Source organism: Patella vulgata, chromosome 5 (assembly GCF_932274485.2).
Source record: "Patella vulgata chromosome 5, xgPatVulg1.2, whole genome shotgun sequence".
NCBI classification, from domain to species: Eukaryota; Metazoa; Mollusca; class Gastropoda; family Patellidae; genus Patella; species Patella vulgata.
The window spans coordinates 62,751,425-62,770,549 of NC_065883.2; the positions used below are offsets into that span (position 1 = coordinate 62,751,425).

The following is a 19,125-nucleotide window of genomic DNA, read 5'->3' on the forward strand; positions in this document are numbered from 1 at the left end:
TGTGGTGGAGTTGCTACCTATTTCAGACTCTCGCGATGAAGACTAAGTATTGACTTGAGGATGCTACGTTTTTATCGTGAGCTTGCGGTGTATGACTGTTGTGCAGCTATTAGCTTAAATTTATGACGGGTTTATGAAAACATTGTGAGACCAAATCCATTGATTTGGTACCAAGGTCATTTGTAAAGTTATCCAGATTTAAACAACTGAAAGCATGAAGGGACGAATTTGTTAAGTAAATAAAAAGGTGGGGGGGGGCTTGATCAAAATGGAGGAAGAATTCTTGGAGATTAGATCAGATCCTGCATGTCATTCTAGTAAAATGTACTAAATATCTGGCCAACATGGCATTTAATGGCTGGAGGGTTCTTGTTTGTCTAGAAATATGTAAATAAAGGAACCACCGCCTCTTAAAACAAACTATAAACACAACTAATTCTAATACACTACCTAAAATATTTATTTGCTCAAATAATATTTAATACAGTAATTTGCATTGGTTGGGCAAGAAAAACATTATCACCAAAAACTGTAGACAAAAAAAATATCTAAGAAAGTGTTGCCGATATAGGGAGTTCAGCATTATAATAAAATATCACATTTTCTTCACATATTTTTTAAATACATTTTTATGTTTTTATATATTTTTTTGCAATCACATTTTCAGACAATAGACTTTATAAAATTCATTAAATATTTATGCTATAAGTAAACTCTATTACAAAATGAAATCTACATTCTTTGAATTTTTTTCAACTCCTAAATCTTTCTAAGCAGCTTGTCTGGATGACCCAAAGTACATTAAAATATTAGACAGTGCATTGAAAGGGACTGCAGACCTCAGCCCCTTTTCCAATAAAATAAGACATTTGCAGACAAAAATAACTAAAGCAGAAACCAGAAATCTTTTTGAAATATGAGGCAGTGGATTGAAAGGGGCTGCAGACCTCAAACAGCTGTTCAGAGAAGATTTTTTCCAACAAAATGACATTTTCAGCCATAAAAGAATAACTACTAGTAAATCAGAAATCTGCCATCTATGGGCAATATTAATTCATAAATTCCGGCACAAATGATAATCATAACAGGTCTCAAAATAGGGCACAGTGATAAGATATTATTAGCTTGATTTAGATCAGGTTGTGTTAGCAAAATGTTTAATATTCTTGACATGTGAACGTTATCAAATTTACATCTAAGACCTGCAGGTGACTTTAAATGTCATATCTTGGGGAGGTAGGCCTACAGTACATACACACTAGTCAGTAACAATGTTAGTAAGTTTAGCACTTTAATAAATACATATGACCTCAAGGATGCACAGTCATATTTTTTTAAATGAGAAAATGACAAAAATTTCATTAACTTGTTATGATATGCCTTTTTAAAATGTTACCAAAAACAAAACTAAAAAAATGAACACATCAGATCTTATATAATACACATAAAACAAAAAAACAAGTAACACTACAGTTAAGATGTCGAGGTCAAAAGTATGTTAGTAGCATTAAAAACTGTGAACAAGAAAAGGGGGGAAAAGGGTGTATGCAAAAATCTGCATTGTAATGATGAAAAATGTCGAAAGAAACAACACAAACTTAACATAAACAACAAACATCCTCTCTTAATTCTTGTCCTTATGATTTAAATTGATCAGAAGTTCTTTATTGGTTTATTGAGCCTGCTCCTGATAGTGCAGCAATTTAATTTTTTTTAAAATTCAATCCAATTGTTCAGAGAGCAAAAGCTGGTCTGACATGTGCTAAAATATTACCATGCTGCTGGCTAAAATAACCGAAGCGAACTTAAGCTATAACTGTCACTGGGTAATAAAAGAGACATATAATAAAAACTAGCAATAATACATAAAATTCCGAAAGGTTGCTTACTAGTAGCCTAATATGACAGATGATTCTGACATAATCATATATTTATGGCTTTTATCATGACATTAGACACCTTTCAGGAAGAACATGTAAAAAATAAATACATAACAAATCGCTATTCATTGCTTTGGATTACATGTACTTTAATTTTTAACATATGGGAACAGAAAAGGGCACTTGAATTTTTAGCCCAGGGACCAGGTCCCTACTACTCTATTCAGTTTACGTACACTTCCTAAAATGATAATAAATTTGAGAACTTACATTTTCTACCTAATTACTAGTTGACTAACAATTTATTAACTTTTAGATTTGTCATTTCCAGTCCTTCTTTAGCCTTTAAACATGAGCAGCCAAATTTCCTACAATACAAACAGTCTGTTCTCCAGCCTTCACCTTCCCATATGTGTATCCAGACAACAACCAACTCTTGGAATATTACAGATAAACTTAGACAGCAACATTATGATGCCCACCAGTAGTTGGTTCTCCAGCTGCAACCTTCATTTGGTTACGTCCAGACATCACTGGTCTTGGTCCAAAGAAACCATTCTATTAGCCGTGAGTGAAACATAACTGGTCTTTGCAGTCAATGAATTAACATTCAAACATTGACACAACTTTAAAAATTCATTAGTCTGTCCACACAATGACATTCAATCTTATCTTAATACATGTGAACAAATAAGTTTTCATTTTATTCACTAAGTCACAACTAGCTAAGAAATAAAATTTAAAAACCTTACTAAACTAATATTGATTCAGTAATACAACAATAATCGACAACAAAAAAATATACATACCGGTAATATATAAATAATAAAAATATATACAAAATATCATAATTCACATAGATAAAAATACTGTATAAAGATGGATAGGAGTTAAAAATAATGATTTTGTACCCTTGTCTCATTGTTAAGTATTCAAAAGCTATTCTATTTTGAAATATTTTGCTAAAGTCCATATCCATCCATATAAGTGTTAGTCACATTATATTAAACAATTCCTAGGCTAGAAAAATTTTAAATGGCTAATTCCTGTCCAACAGTTTGAACTTGGGGGTCTGAATAGAAGATTTCCTTTTAATATTATTATAAACAATTTTACAAAAATAGAACAAAAAATATATTTTGTTAAACAATAATTATGGATGTACAAACTGAGCTGTGTTAGTCTTAAAAAAACATAATTCTGACTCATTTTACATAAATAGTACTGACACATAGCAATAATCTTTGAAGCAACAATTGTAAATATAGAGACTATTCACCAGCTATATATAATATTAAAACATGTTTTGTGTTAAATGGAATGGAACACCCTGAGGTCCATTTCACACAAACAGTTTTAGCGGCATATTAATATCATCTTACTTCTCTTTTTTCTGCTCTTGTCGTTTGACTATACTCTTTTCCATGAAATTTCTGAAACAGAAGTAGAATCATGTGAGCATAACAATTGTAAAAAATAGCTTTGTTTATTTTGCGTTTAGCCATTTTAGTCATAAGACTTTTCTCAAAACATATAGTCTATTTCATAAAGAGAGAGAGAGAGAGAGAGAGAGAGAGAGAGAGAGAGAGAGAGAGAGAGACAGACAGACAGAGAGAGAGAGAGAGAGATGGGGTTTAAGTCCACTCACACAAACTAGGTCATTTCGGGACAAACACATGGTTCAATTTTATTTCAGTAGGGGTCTTTAGCAGTGGAAGGAAACTGGAGGACCCTGAGAAAACCCCTGAGTTTGGACAGGCGACCCTACTCCTTGTCATGTACAACCGGGGAATCGAAACCATGCCAGTTGACTCAATGACAGACCTTATAATACAGCGCGCACATGCTAACCATTCAGCCATCCAATGCCCCAGCTATAAAAAGAAAAGTTTGGAGAAAATTTTATTTTTGGTTCTTAAAATATGATGCCTTAATACCATTAATAACATCCAAGGAATAAATATACTTACTTCACAATACTTGGAAGTTCTGGTGATTTAAAAATATGTTTATGTCCGTATCCATGGTGACCAGGAAATGAAACAAAATCAACATCACCGTGGGTATTTGGTCGGATTTCTTTAGCTGCTTCAAATAACTGAAGAAAAAAATATCATGTTTTTAAAAGTTCTATTTTTTAATTCAACAAATCATTTTAATATAGATCTGGATCGTGGTAAGGCACTGTCACATCAAAATTTCAGTACTTGTGTCCAATCAAAAAACCCATGGAACTAGGTTGGTGGGTTGAGCAACACCGCAGACCAGGGCTTCCACTTCAAAATTTTCACTGTCAGTCATTTTTGATGACGCACGAAAATCATTCCCATAGACAGAATTATAAACTTAATGTCGGTAATTCAATACTGAATCAAGAATTGAAATATGTCAACATTTTCTTACTATGTCAGCACAGATGGACAGGTAGGTGGGTTGAGATATATCCAGGGGCGCCAGAACCCGGGTCCCAGGGTATACAAATGTATACCCATGCCCTAATGAGATTATCTGAATTTATTGTGAAATCTGATCAGCGCATCAATTATTTCGGTCGATTATAGTCTCATTATAGTGTCTCATCAACACTTGCTCCTGAATATGAGCTTTTGCAAGAATCGTGTCTCTAAATCCACTGTCTCGTTCAAAAAGCTTATTGTATTTTCTTGATGAAGATTTGTGTATTGAATGTAAAATTAAAAAGAATTTTTTTAATGAGATGAATTGCTCATGATACGAAAATTGTGAATAATCAGGCTTTTGTCTCTTTCATTATCATGTATTTTAAAGGGTTTTATGTTGGAATTTGGAAGGCTAGATATGCTCCCCCCCTCATTTGGTACCCTGGCCCTCACGTCGTTACGGCACCCCTGGATATATCCACGGGTTATTCGTTTGGAGGCAAGTGTAGAAATTTTGTGACGGTTCATTAGGTTAATTATTCATCATTCTCTACAGCTACCACTGATTGTAACTTTCTTTGTGGTACACAGATTGTAGTGACATGTTACCATTATGGCTAAATGAGACGTATGTCAAGAATGTATCAATTTAGATGGTATTGGTTGTTAAGTCTTGTTTGTATTATTGCAGTAAATCACTTTTCTTTGAAAATGAATGTTATGGTGTATACCAACTTCAATACTAAATATCTCTGCCATTTTTGTAAAGATAACTGCTTATGCACTATACCAATTCATTTAGCTAGAGCTGGTCACAAATGGCATTAGTTCAACTTCTTGGTTTAGTTATCTCCCTTCTGTCGGTTCCTCAATGAGGTGTCATAATTTTGTCAGCTGATGTTTTATCAAGTTGCTACTATGCTACATGATTTTTCTCAGGTGATATTTAATAGCTGTAATTAAATTCCAACAAACCTTTAGACCAAGATGATAAGGTACAACAGCATCATCTTCAGCATGTAAGATCATTATAGGTGAGGTCACATGTTCAACACTGAAATAGACATTATTATTCATTATTTACAGAATATCTCAATAACCAAATTATCTTTAAAAAAAACATTTTTTCAAATAATAATGATAATTGCAAAACATATAAAACGAATATCAATTGAAAGCCTTCTCAAAATAAATGGGTTTTTAATTACATGTGTATGTCATAAAAATAGCTTTAGATTGTGTAAATTAAAAGGAAGGCTATTCGATATTTTTGGAACTTGTGTACTAAAAGACCTGTTACCATATGAAACAAGTTTTACTTTATTAGGTTTTAATAAAAGGGGATCAGAAGATGATCTGTGACTTCTACTTTGTGAAGATATTTCAAAAACTTTCAGTTTTTTCTACACAAGACAAAAAATTCAAATTGTATTTCTTAAAAGCATCAAAATTATGAAATTAATCCTCATTTTTGTGGTAACAGTCTGAAGTAAATTAGTCTTATGACAAGAAAGACCTCTGATTGAACCACTTATATCTCAGTCATATAGATTGTCAACATTAAACCCATTGTCATTTACATCTAGAAAAACTTCTACCTGAAACATATCAACCCTCATCATTTACATGTATCCTACCTTTTATCACTGGTAAAAAAGATTCCATGATCTGCTATACTGCTGATAAAAATGTCACTGAACCAAGGAAGCATTCTGTAAGGCTGGAAAAAACAACAATAATACATTTATAAGAAAAAAGCTAGATAGAATTTTGCAGGTAATCAACTTTTAGAAACAATTACATACTGTATACAATGGTCACATTTATCTTGTAAGATCAATCAATGAAAAATTGGAGACAAGCACTCCAAAAGAGCTACATAACCCCTATAAATAGTGTTTTTGCTTCATATGGAACTCAGTACTTAAACAACCTTTCTTTTTGAAAACAACCTTTCTCTTTTAATTGCCTTTAGATCCAGTAAATAAATAGTCTCGGTCACACAGAACCCCCTAGTCTTCAACGTACGGAGGGTCTGGGTCGGTAGTCAACATTAGTTAAAAAGTTGTGCCCCTTTTTCGAAATAAATCCCATAAACAAACATGAATCCTGACAATGAATTAGGATTAATAAAAAACATAGATATGATCTTCTGAAATGGCAATTCTTAAATTGATTTGAATTATTGTAGTAAAACTTACAAACGAAAATGGGTGATTAGCTGCTGCATCATTTATATTATTAAATGGAGCTTCTAATACAACACCCAATGGATGTTCTCCTTCATCACATAATTTTTTGGCTAGTTTTGTTGTAATTCTGAAAATAAAGACAACCCCAAAATACAGCAAGTTTTCCTATACAATGGAAAATAACATGGTGGAAAACTGGGATCTTTACACATACAAATTCAACTCAAGCTTCAGGAACTTTCTAAAAGAAGCTCTGTGAACTAAGAAGTGTATGTATGAAGAATGGCATATGTTGATTTAAAATGCAGTGAGAACTATACAGAGAACCTGTATTGTGAAAGTAAACAGTGACATCTACTTAGTAAATACAACTTTGTGTTCAGAGCAGTTTCCTCATTAATTAAGTGCAAGCATTTAATTCTTACTTTAAAATGTAAAAGAAAATATGAAGTTGATGCACAAAAAGATAAAGTACATACGCTGTGCCTAATGAATGTCCCCACAGAAAGACTGGGGAATCGCCACTCCTTTCTTTAACCCAGTGATAGAGATGATAGGCATCTGATACTACACCATCTTCTGTTGGTGTACCAGTTGAATCACCAAAACCTGCAGTAACATGATCACATTAACTTGTTATTAACAGACTTTATTTTGGCTTGATTGCAGATTTCTATCGATAAAATGTTAATTTGATACTAACATACGGTCAAATTTGTTCCTATGGTCACATGCCCAATGCAAGGGAGGATAATTCTGGTCGGAGAGCAGCGATTCTACATACTCTTCATTAAATTTCAACTGTCAATGTTTTTTACGCCAATGTGTACGATTAGATTACACTGTACTTGTCATCAGCACAGGCACTACTCCTGACAAGTGAGAACAGAACCGGGCTTGAAAAATCCAGATTCTTCTTGGACAACACTGGGATTCAAATCTGTGACATTCTAGTCAGGATCCCTGTGCTCTTATCATTTGACTCCCTCAGCCCATGAGAAGCAATTTTGGACAGATTAATTAGAAGTTTTAGTTATTTCTACCATTCCGAAACAATTTTGCTGTTTTCAACAATTTGGTCAGCTTAAGCATTTTGTGTAGCAAATGAACCAACTTACACCACTACAATGACCATTTTGCTCTGTATATTGGCAACAAGCTGAGAACCTACAGGGAAAGTTATAGACCAAACCTCTTTAGATACCAGAATAATACAATTTTGTGGCTTACCTCTGTAGTCAATAGTAACAATATGAAAATCATGGCTAGCTAATAGTTTATATAACTGTACTCTATGCCATCCACCTCTGTAATATATAAAATATTTTATATTTATGATATTTACAAACTGACACTTATAAATATAAGGGTACATGTCCTTATCATGATTTACGGGTATTTATCTATGCCCACATTTCATGTATATTGTTGTTACCTTCGTCCATCATCTGACATTTGGTGGTCAGTCAGTGCAGCATCCATCCACAATTGTTCATGACCACCATACAGGTCACTTTACACATATTTTCAAATTCACAGGGATTGCTCAGTGGATCATAAGGAAGGGCCCTTATAAATCACGTATTAGTGAGTTATCCTAATGTCTATACTATGTTTCAATTCATGAAATCTTTTGGAGCATGATAATGGTCAGAGTTTTTGATAGGGACTGTTCTTTTGGGTATACAATAGAACTCAATCATTCTATAAACAGTGTTTTGCGGATTATCTATCCAGTCATATTTTGATTTTTAAAGCTTGTGAATAAAGAATAAAAGTCTCCATTGAATTTTTTGAAAAACTTGCTGGGATTGTTTATTTAGGCCAAGGAAAGAACTCCATCAAACTTCAGAATTTTTCAAATCACAGAGTTATTTCCCTGTTAATGTTTCAATTTATAAAATCTTGCGAATGTCAAGAATCGGGATTCTTGATAGAATCTATCGAAACTCATTGAGATTGTTCATTGGGATAATGTATAAGAAAGATCTCTATCTTTGTTTCATAAATTTTGAACATTCTTTACAGAGTTATCTTTCCATTCAGTATTTGACAAAGCTTTTGGCAGAGTTCATATTGGGATTTGTTGACAATGTTTGCTTTTGATGGGCAAACCAATTTATTAAGAAATCTTAGAAAAAAAATTTGAAAGTTTTTTAAGAAAAACATTTCTGTAAGCGATGTTAAGTATAAGTATAGGATATTAACCTAACCTCGCCAAATAGCGAAAATTACCGAAGCAATCACGTGCAATTACATGCATGTTTTTGTTTATACGTCGCCATTTTGGACTATTGAATTGAAAGCAAAAACAAAATGGATAGTAATACATAGTCAGACGAATAATCAATCCTTTTTAGCCAACATATTGACGATGGAATAGATGTGAATGCAAATATCGACGAGGATCTATCCAAAGCCTGCAGAAAATTTTGACTAAAAGGCATTCTTTTTCAAGAATTCTGACAGTGAACCATGATTAAAGGTTTTCAGTATGTTCAGAGAAGGATTTGACAGACTGTTTTAAGTGGACTGTACCCAAAAATACTTTACAAAGGAACTCTTGGGCGATAAATACTTTCAAGTCTTGTAGTGTGTGGAGAAATAATCACAATGTGGACGAAAAGAAAATTCTGAAAGATGTCTTCACTTTTTTTTGAATTGTTTGTATGTTTGTGTTTTCCTGAGTATGATGTCTTGTCCGTGTATTTGTCTTTGTGTAAATTTTGTGTGGTGCAGTCCCCCTGCACTTACTATTAGACATGGATAACCGATCTAAATACATGTATGTCGATAAGTACGCCGTCTATTTCGGTCCTGAATGTTAGAAACTGTACCATAACAAATTTTAATTGTCAAAAGAATAAAAATTTATTTCTGTGTTTTTTTGTATTATTTCGATCATCTACGTCATCAGCGGTTGATATGAGCCGAATATATTGACCTGAGATGACGTCATTAGCGGTTGATATGAAATATCAACCTGTCATGACGTCATCAGCGATTGATAAGAACGAATAACAACCTATATGATGATGTCATGACAGGTTGTTATGAGATATAACTGCTATGGACATCAAAGTAAAAACTACCGCCAGTTGTATATGTTTATTTTTTTACCTTGTTCCACTGTTTCCATGTAAATAAACAATAATCTTTTTGCCATGAGCTAAATGTTGATCAAATTTTTCATGCGAAATATCTTCATTTGGATGGCTTTCCAATACACTGCTTGGTAACGTATGCCTGAAATTTAATAAGAAAATTAGGACAGATGAGATTATATAATTCATACTGATAAATGTACATGTAATCAAATCATAATTTATTTATATTTGTTTATCCAATAGAGATAAGATATCAGACATTTGACACTTGTTTGGTTATGTGTGCAATGCGAGAAGGAAAATATTGCACAGGTAGAATTGACTCTGTCTATTCTCAAGACCTCAGATTCTTAAACAATCTAAATGACTACGGTAGATACATGGAGCTTTAAAAATCCTGTTGGTTCTAACACATAACCACTATGGTACCCCTGTCTGAATAAAAGTTTGGTTTAAGATTTTAAATATTTTATTTTGATTTATCAATTATAACTTGGACATACCATGCACCAATCTTGACATCATCTTCTACAGTCAGGTAAAAGTTACGAGTTGTATTCAATCCGAAATCAGCTGGCTTCTTAAAATCAACAAATGGTGGCCACCGTACTGAAATAAAATCAACATTAATCCAAATGTTTTAAAGATAATCAAGTGCAATTTCAGAATATATCAACCATATCTTCTGAACCCTAACCCAACATAAAGAGAGAGAGAAATTGGGTTTTATGTCCACTCGACACAAACTAGGTCATTTCGGGACTAATATATGGTTTAATCTTATTTCAATAATTCGCGTGGGAGGAAACCGTAGGACCCGGAGAAAACCCACGAGGTTGGGACAGGCAACCCTACTCCTTGTCACGTACAACCGGGGATTCGAAACCATGCCAGTTGACTCAATGACAGGCCTTATGATAAAGCGCACGTGCTAACCATTTGGCTATCCACCCCATCCACCCCTTATTATACCCAACATATAGAATGTAAAAAAATTAATAGTCCCCTGCTTTCTTCGAAAGGCGGGGGACAAAAATTACTTACTGACATTAGAGAAAACCACTTTAGGTAGAATCCAAGGATTATATTGTACAAATATAGGTATAGCAATATATAACAGGAACAGTACCAGACTGGTTACCTTGGCAACATACCATCCTGTAGCTATAGTTTCACTAAAATACAAATAAACAAATAGATCATAAGAACATTTCTTCTAATATATCATAAAATCAATACATCATATTCATTGGAGAAGAATAAAGTTGTCAATAAACAAAATTTCACAAGACTTTGAATTAAAACAGGAGTTTGTATACATGTACTCCTGATTAACAAGACCTTTCTTTCCCTATCTATGTATTTTCACTCCGCCTGCATTGTTTTATGTTCTAATAGTCACACAGATCCTTTTCAACTGCTGATCCTTCTATATCTCTGCGTCATCCACATATAATACGGGCTTCGTGTATATTACGTATGTTAGAAGCAAACAGTACTAGGACACAAACCCACTATATCAAAACATTTCAATGTGGTCGGAAAAATGGCTAACAGTTCTCCATAATATGTAGCCTATAACAGCACAATATATTCCCAATTTTCAAAAATATGGTGGTCATCATCATTATTATCAATGTAATAATCCACAAAACAGAATTGATTTTCTAAAAAAATAAAAATTTTCATCTAACCGTTTTAAAACAGTTAATTTTGTGATTGGTCCGTGGACAAAATTAAGCATCATATTAGCAAGATTGAACAAACAGAACACTAAGCCTATTTTAGGGGTTCAAACTGTATACTACAACAGGTGTGATACACAAACTTTTCCAATAAACATACAGCTTCAACTATGTATTTCTTCAGCTCAGCAAATCACAAATAAAATGACCCCAGATTATTATAAATGGTAAGTTAGTTTATATATTATTTATATAATACTGTTACATAAACTGGCTTAAATACTTATTATTTTACCTAAGCCTTTCGGTTAAGCTATGCCAATTCATACCTATGTCCCTTCATAACAAAAGAATTCAAATATCTGGCTATTCATAACTACAGCTTACGTTATTATAAAAAGAGTTGCTGCCAAGAAATAGAATTAACATATTAACAAAATATAAAACAGCCTTTACGCTAATATAGTTTTTATCTTAACCTTCATTAATGTTCGTGTCTGTACCTCAACATACAGTACCGAAGTCATGAAAACAGCAATTTGGTTTTTGTCTATATATACAGAAGACATTGGATTTATACATTTTACTGAAGCTCATCATTCAGAGCTTTAAAAAAAGGTATGTTATTATAAATATTATTCATATTTAGAAAATATATTTAATTCACAGTACTTGGTCTACAAACTCAAAGAACACTTAGTTACCCAGTTAGGCTAATGGTCATAATATGTCATGCTCACATTGAATACTGATTTTATTATTCTAATTTTAAAGCTGTTATTCCAATACTATTAAAATACACATATTCTATTCTATTTATTTTCAAGTTTTTGTATCTTTTAGTGCATTTCAGATTTCTACTTCAAATCCATATATTTTTCTGATCTGTTTATTGATTTTTAAATATTAATTAGTTGATTCAATATTTCCAAAAGATAAAAATGATAAAATTCTATTAACTTTAATTAACAGTTAATAACAAATAACAAAAAGTCAGTTTGAATAGCTGTGGGAAATCATTCTTTTGGAAATAACATAATATAATATACATGTAATTCAGATTTGTATCCTGTTGCTTCTACACCTAATTAATGAAACCCCTACCTGCTCAATTTGTCTCTGCCATTTGACTGAAGGGCCAAGCGTTGGTATTTGAATATAAAGTGAGCTTTAATATTCAATTTTGATCTTTTTACATGTATAAACAAAATGTTCAATGTGGGAGCTCTAAATATAAATCTAAACATTTTGAATTCATTACAGAGCAACTTCATGAATTCATTACAGATCAACTTCATAACAAGAAAAAATCCATTTACTGACTAGGGTTTAAAAGCCTGTTTCCAAACTTTTGATTTGCAGACTACATACAAGAACTCTAGACAAATCAAGATGAAACCTGATTAATTGTTATAGAATGAAATTTAAGTTAATGGGATCATCATCATAGCACCACACATTTCATGGTTCATTACCTCTAATGATTACTTGACAGGATTAACATGCATATATTTCACGGTTCATTGCCTTTAATGACCTCTCCATTCATAATTTTTATAGATTATAAATGTAGATCAATATATAAAGCATGTATATTAGTCATGTTATCAATGTCATGTCAAACTGTGTCACTGATATTTTAGGTATACAGATTATAAAATCATTGTAACATTTAACAGAGTTAGATACATGTTTGTCTGCCTACCCCCTCCCCCACCTGCCCACTTACACTGGTTATACCAAGCTTACCTGATAACCTAGATGTTCACACTGCAGGTGCAATACTGCTAATCCCAGTGTTTGACAGATTGTAAAGTCTAGCCAAATTATTTACATTCCTACAAGAATGCAAACAGCAGACTAGATGATTTGGGGAATTTTTGTCCAATGCAATCTTAAATTCAATATCATCTACACTACAATTTATTTCTAATGTACAAAGGCCCATGTACATGTACATAGCCTACATGTATTATGTAATGGCATTTTAAATATCGGTATCTGCATATATAGATTAGACATACAATAAATAAAGGAAGTATAATTAAAATTGAACTGAATGATTCTTGATTTAATTAATATTAATAATAAGATATTAGCCTAAATCAAGACATTAATTAAATCAACCAAATAAATAAAATTAAAATAGAACCTAATTCCTGGTGACAAAAATTCATCCATCCTATCTGCTATAAAATATTACCTATATATTTTTTTTTTATCTGTCGTTCTAGCAATATCAAATGAATGATTGTTTATTTCAATAATATAACCTAGAAACCGCCATCAGCAGGATAAACGGAGAGTCCAAAGTCCAACCTAAATGTCGTTCACACTGAAATCTACATTCAAACGTGAACTTTGTTACCTTGCTTTATCGCTTACCGCGAAGATAACAAACCTACCTTAGTGAAGAACTTGTCGTTTGTTCTTCCATCTTCGACTTGTTCTTAAAAGTTTTAGCTGGGCTGAGTTTTTCCATCATGAAATAAAAGCGAAAAATACTAAAATAGGCCTACTGACAAACAACCTTCTCCGACCATCAAAACACACTGATTTCTATTTATAGACATAAATAAAGTCCCAATTATCCAGTCCCTCTTCAAAACATAACAATACATAGTTTCAGTCTTGATAACGGTTCAACGGAAAGGGTTATCCAATCAAATTGCATTTGTCAAAGTTTCGTGAATTTTTAGCGGGAAAATCTAGCAAGGATAAGTGTAAACAAAACATTTGTGTTGTAGGAATCAAATCTTCATCAAGTTAAGAAATTACCTGCCTTGCTGAACGCATCATATCATGTTTGCTGAAAAGGCATTGGAGTTGATCAGAGAGCTGAAGAGATGTGTAGATGGGACAATGTCCCCTTATAACGTAAATTTATATTTTCATTGTTCATGTAAAGTTTGACAGTTTAGGTTAAAGGGAGATAACTACATTTACTGCCATGGGTGGTCAAATGAAATTAAGACTTTTTTGGATAAAAGTACCAAAAGATATTATATTCGATAATCGATATGAATAGAAATATTACTATAATACACAAGCCATCTAACAGTACGACTCATATTGCCAGTATTACATAAGATATGGGTTCAGGACAGGAAACGTAGCCTGTGCCTTAGGGTATATAGAGCAGGAGCCCAGGGGGTTAACCTAGCTGAAAAGTGTACCAATTTTCTCCTATATGGTATCAATGTATGTATATCTGGTATCATCAGAATGTAAGTCTGCCGGGTTTCTGGTGGTGGGTGTGGTATTCCACGCCCTAAATGCCATGACCCCCTGGGCTCCCGGTCTATATAGTGCGAGAGGTCCTGTACTTAATACCATACTTAGATTCTTAGATGGAATGCATGACCACTCGGACCAATTGATAGACCACTCGAACCAAACAAAAAGACTACTCAGACCATACAAAAAGACTACTTGGACCAAAGAAAAAGACCACTCGGACCAATAATAAAGTTTTGTTTTAATAAATTGTTTGTTTTAATATGACTACTCGGATCGTTAATAAATTGTTGTTTTAATAAATTGTGTTTGTTTTAATATGACTTGTTGTTTTATTAAATAATATTTATTTAATTTAAAATCTGTATTTTATTTCTTAAGTGAATAATTGGATCGAGAAGCGATCCTTTGGGTTGGCCCGAAAGTCAACATAAATATTGGTCCGAGTGGTCTTCCAACATAAATTGATTGGTCCGAGTGGTCTTTTGGGTTTGTCCGGGCGGTCTTTTAGGTTGGTCCGAGTGGTCTCCGTTTTGGTCCAAGTGGTCTTTTTTTTGGTCCGAGTGGTCTTGGTCCGAGTGGTCTTTGGTCCAAGTGGTCCGGGTACCCTTAGATAGCCATTTTAACTTTCAATTGTTTTCAGGAAGATGCTGTTAGACAAGTTTTAGATGAAATGAAGGCATTGTTTGAACACAATCAAAGAGATGTGTAAGTGGAAGATAAATTTTAACTGTGGCTTTAATAAACAAGCCAACACACAGCCACAGGCAATGCAGGCATACATGTCATGTAGTCATGTAGTCATGTACGTCCTACTGGCTACCAGTAGGTACATATATGCACAACATTAACTGACTCAGACACAATGTTATACAACTTACGAGCACTGGCAAAGGGTCTGTTCATTCTGTTAAATTTTGGTTGCCTCCTGTGTTTATGAAGTAGGCTTTATTGATATTTGCCATATTTATATATATAATTGAAATATTATTGAGCATTACATGATTTTTGAAATGTAATTATTTACATTACTCATTACTTCTGAAATCTTCCATTACTCATTACATGACTATTACTTCAAAACATGTAATGAATACATTTCATTATCATTACCCCAGCCCTGATGACAACCCCTCTTAATTTGGGTAATGGAAGTTCCGTACAAGTGTCAAGTTTATGAACCATGTGGAAGAATGTGTTTGACATGCCCACCTTTTTTTTTTTAAAATAGCTAACAAATTAGAATTGTTGTATGTTTGCAGTTCACATTATTTATTACTGGTAATACAATTAATCCTTCTAAAAAATATCTTGTCTTTTAATAGGAGTGCTGCTGTGGCTGGTGAGAGTGAATTGTATTCTAGCGTTCATCTTCGACATGCTGGTTTAGAAAGAAATAAAAGATGTCTTCTTGCTTATTTGTAAGTCAGTTTCAATACATGTACTTAGATTATAAAAAAGACCTATTTCTGTAATTGTTTAAAGGAATGATGAATAGTGAATTATTGTTATGTTTTAAAAGAGGACAAATAATAATAAGAAAGTAATAATCACAATATTTTTAACTGCTTTAAGGGAGCAGTGTGAAATATCAGACATTCAATAGGTATAATAACTATAAATAATTCCAAGACTTCCTCTTCCCGAAATTCATTTTCTCACGACATGAGTAGTGGAGATAAAAAGTTACCATAGCTGATATCACAGATTTCATTTTATTTATATTATATTTATAATACATGTAGGTATAATAGATTAGAGAATATAAAGAAAATTTATATTTATAATAGGTATAATAGATGAAACAATATAAAGAAGATTTATATTATATTTATAATAGGTATAATAGATGAAACAATATAAAGAAGATTTATATTATATTTATAATAGGTATAATAGATTAGAGAATATAAAGAAGATGAGATGGGAGTTTGGTAGTGTTTTACCAGCTGATATTAAATATAATCTATGTGAACAAGAGGTGAGTGTTTTATATAGGTACTGTGTAAAACAAAAAATTAAACATACATTATGCAAGAGCTAAATCTGCCTACTGCAGGCCTTTCTTTAGGCCTGAAATATTATCAGAATTATTTATTAGACATTAGATTTATCCAGACCATAATCAACTTTCGATGCCATTGCTAGAATGTGATATTTAGTAGTTTGATATACACTTATCTAAACAGACCAGTATTCAATTGAAGCTGGGTCCATGAAATATTAAATCTAATTAAAATATAGATGTGGGACCATCCTTTGATGTTGGTGTACTGCTATTTCAAAAAATTTACAGACAACTGTACTAAACATACATTATTTTTATATACTAGATAAATATATTGAACTCGCATGATGATTTAATTGAAATGCACAATTCGCGATAGTGTCTGTAATTAACGGTCTCGAGAGCAAGACATTGGGTAATTATTTTGGAACACTCGGACTAACGTCCTTGTGCAGTATCAGTCTTGCTCTCAAATTGTACACCCTACAGAGTATATGTATGTGGCATAATATTTAACAAACTCACACTTGAACATCAGACATCCTCTTTACTCTGTGATAACAGTAATAAAATTATAGTCGTTTGATTGCAGGTTCAGTGGTTTAATAAATATAATAAAATGTTAGCTAATTATATGAGATCAATAGGTGATGCTGGTGGATTAGATTTAACACAAGATATGAAACCACCTAAAACTCTTTATGTTGAGGTAAAATATTCAATTATTATTAAAGACGATGTTTTAAAAAAACTGTAACATTCTCCTAAAGAACAAGTGAATTAGGTAGTCAAGCTTGACCGAGAAGAATCTTTGTTCAGGGTAGTGTCTGTAGGGCTAAACAAGGATAATATGTCCAGTCATTCGAAAGAGAATGAAATGATATCTATAAAGAAGTGTTTGTTGAAGCGTCTCTGTTAAGACAATATTCTCCTCACTTAATATAGAAAAAAAAATGCAGGTTAGTCCAAGCTTAACGAAATGCTGAGTAATTCAACTGTATTCATATCCAAAAGGTGAACTCACTCAATTGGTTGTTTCCAGTGATTTTCCATGACCACAAAATAATATAATACTCACTCCAACATGTTATTGACCGTTGTGCACACCATTAGCCAACATATAATCACTGTTTTAGAATGCACACTTTAATAACAGAGATTGTTTAAACCTGTGGTTGTGAGAAATTTAAAGCAGTTTGGCTCACAAAATACAGGTAAATATTTGTCTTATATTCATTGATATTATTTCAGGTGAGATGCTTGGTTGATCATGGAGAATTTGAAACTCAAGATGGAAATATTTTAGTTCTTAAGAAAAATAGTCAGGTATTTTAATTAAATAAATACACAACAAAAAAGAAAAGCAACCTCTGTATATTTTACAATGACTGGTTTATACTAGCAGGAAAAACAAATTTGGTTTTCAAAGAAGTTCCCTATTACAATTAAAAGACATCAAAAGTTGAGAGTAAGGCACTGGCTCACTAACCAGGATGTCGGGGGTTCCATGCCGATAATGGCCAAGAAAGTTTCTCAGGCTTTTCCAGATTGTTTTTCTGTTGTCATTGGTGCAGGATGGAGGACCCATGTACATATTAGTGTGCAAGATGGAATTTAATATAAGAGTAAGTCTCTCCAGGCAAAATTTTCCTTTTAGTATAACACACTATATGGCGTATGTCCATCTTCATTTACAACCCAAAAGCTTAACCTAACTCAAGGGGGAGTTAACTCGTTTGTCGCCTTTTGCACTTAGTTAAATCCAATAAATGTTCTCTATTGCAGCATTTTCTACTGAGATCAGAATGTGAACATTTAATACGACAAGGTATATTAGAACACTGTGTTCATTAAAAAGAAATGAGAGAATGGTTGATGTGATATTTAGTGCCATAAAATATGCGTGACAACTACTGCCATACAGTGATGCGAGGTCACAGAAAAATTTTTGTTAGAGATTCATATTTACATCTTTATCACAAACTTTTGATGGTTAGTAATGGAGTTGCAGGCAACTAGATTGAAATTATATATATTCCAAATCATTAACAGCTTGTACATTTAGAGCATGTGGTGTCTGGAGGGAGTTGTATGCATTAAATTAATTGTATATTCAGATTTTATTGTTTTCTGTAACTTAAATAAATCTATATGATGACAAGATTCCCGAACTAACTCATTCACTTACTATATTCGAGGACAGAAGGGATTTGAGCATTGTATGTAAACTGGTTACATATGAGTTACATATTGGTATGTCTGTTCATTGAAGATGGAAACAAAGATATATGACTGCAAATTAGTTGAACATATTTACAATAATGAACTTTTAAGATACATTATGGGAGATAAGATAAAGAGATGGCAGTTCTCGCTATAATAGTTAAAAACTAGAAAGTGTAAAGGTAATTTGCTGAAAATTTCAGTCAAATTGATCCACTATGAGCCGGGAAAGAAGCGGGTGAAATTTTTGCATAGTCTCAGTCATCATTACTAAAATCATTAATATAAACAGCATAGTCTCGATTATCCACTTTTATTGATTTAATTATCAATAGCCGTTAGCGGCATATAGGAATCTAATCCAGCCAACATCAAAGGCTAGCCTTGACATTGA

At 32.7% G+C, this 19,125-nt stretch overlaps 2 protein-coding genes across 6 annotated transcripts; one reads left to right on the forward strand and one right to left on the reverse strand.

The window, feature by feature from the left end:
* Positions 1-442: 442 nt before the first annotated feature.
* LOC126821603 (lysophosphatidylserine lipase ABHD12) lies at positions 443-13,818 on the reverse strand. The gene is made up of 11 exons (XM_050550063.2): positions 13,669-13,818; positions 10,623-10,753; positions 10,082-10,187; positions 9,592-9,717; positions 7,702-7,778; positions 6,951-7,080; positions 6,481-6,598; positions 5,917-5,999; positions 5,255-5,333; positions 3,851-3,978; positions 443-3,313 (listed from the first exon to the last, which is right to left on the reverse strand). The coding sequence occupies exons 1-11, from the start codon at positions 13,746-13,748 to the stop codon at positions 3,259-3,261; spliced, it is 1,113 nt and encodes a 370-aa protein (XP_050406020.1). The 5' UTR covers positions 13,749-13,818; the 3' UTR covers positions 443-3,258.
* Positions 11,779-18,669, forward strand: LOC126821608 (DNA replication complex GINS protein PSF1). 5 transcript variants are annotated; one of them, XM_056100876.1, is made up of 7 exons: positions 11,779-11,881; positions 15,144-15,208; positions 15,826-15,921; positions 16,391-16,481; positions 17,101-17,217; positions 17,760-17,834; positions 18,294-18,669. In XM_056100876.1, exons 2-7 carry the CDS (start codon positions 15,174-15,176, stop codon positions 18,360-18,362), a joined length of 483 nt encoding a protein of 160 aa, XP_055956851.1. In that variant the 5' UTR covers positions 11,779-11,881; positions 15,144-15,173; the 3' UTR covers positions 18,363-18,669. The 5 variants fall into 5 exon arrangements, with proteins under 5 accessions (XP_055956851.1, XP_050406028.1, XP_055956849.1 ...); XM_050550071.2 differs by lacking the exon at positions 11,779-11,881 and adding an exon at positions 13,948-14,140; XM_056100874.1 differs by lacking the exon at positions 11,779-11,881 and adding an exon at positions 13,948-14,119 and having other exon boundaries at positions 15,143-15,208.
* Positions 18,670-19,125: the final 456 nt, after the last annotated feature.

What these genes read in the sequence shown, in the direction of transcription:
- LOC126821603 (XM_050550063.2), bottom strand. Translation starts at nt 13,748, where the DNA reads ATGATGGAAAAACTCAGCCCAGCTAAAACTTTTAAGAACAAGTCGAAG. An exon ending in AGTGGTTTTCTCTAATGTCA is followed by an intron (nt 10,188 to 10,622) that starts GTAAGTAATTTT and finishes ATTTTATTTCAG; the next exon opens with TACGGTGGCCACCATTTGTT. An exon ending in GGACATTCATTAGGCACAGC is followed by an intron (nt 6,599 to 6,950) that starts GTATGTACTTTA and finishes CTTTATTTTCAG; the next exon opens with AATTACAACAAAACTAGCCA.
- LOC126821608 (XM_050550071.2), top strand. Translation starts at nt 14,066, where the DNA reads ATGTTTGCTGAAAAGGCATTGGAGTTGATCAGAGAGCTGAAGAGATGT. An exon ending in GGACAATGTCCCCTTATAAC is followed by an intron (nt 14,141 to 15,143) that starts GTAAATTTATAT and finishes AATTGTTTTCAG; the next exon opens with GAAGATGCTGTTAGACAAGT. An exon ending in CTAAAACTCTTTATGTTGAG is followed by an intron (nt 17,218 to 17,759) that starts GTAAAATATTCA and finishes ATATTATTTCAG; the next exon opens with GTGAGATGCTTGGTTGATCA.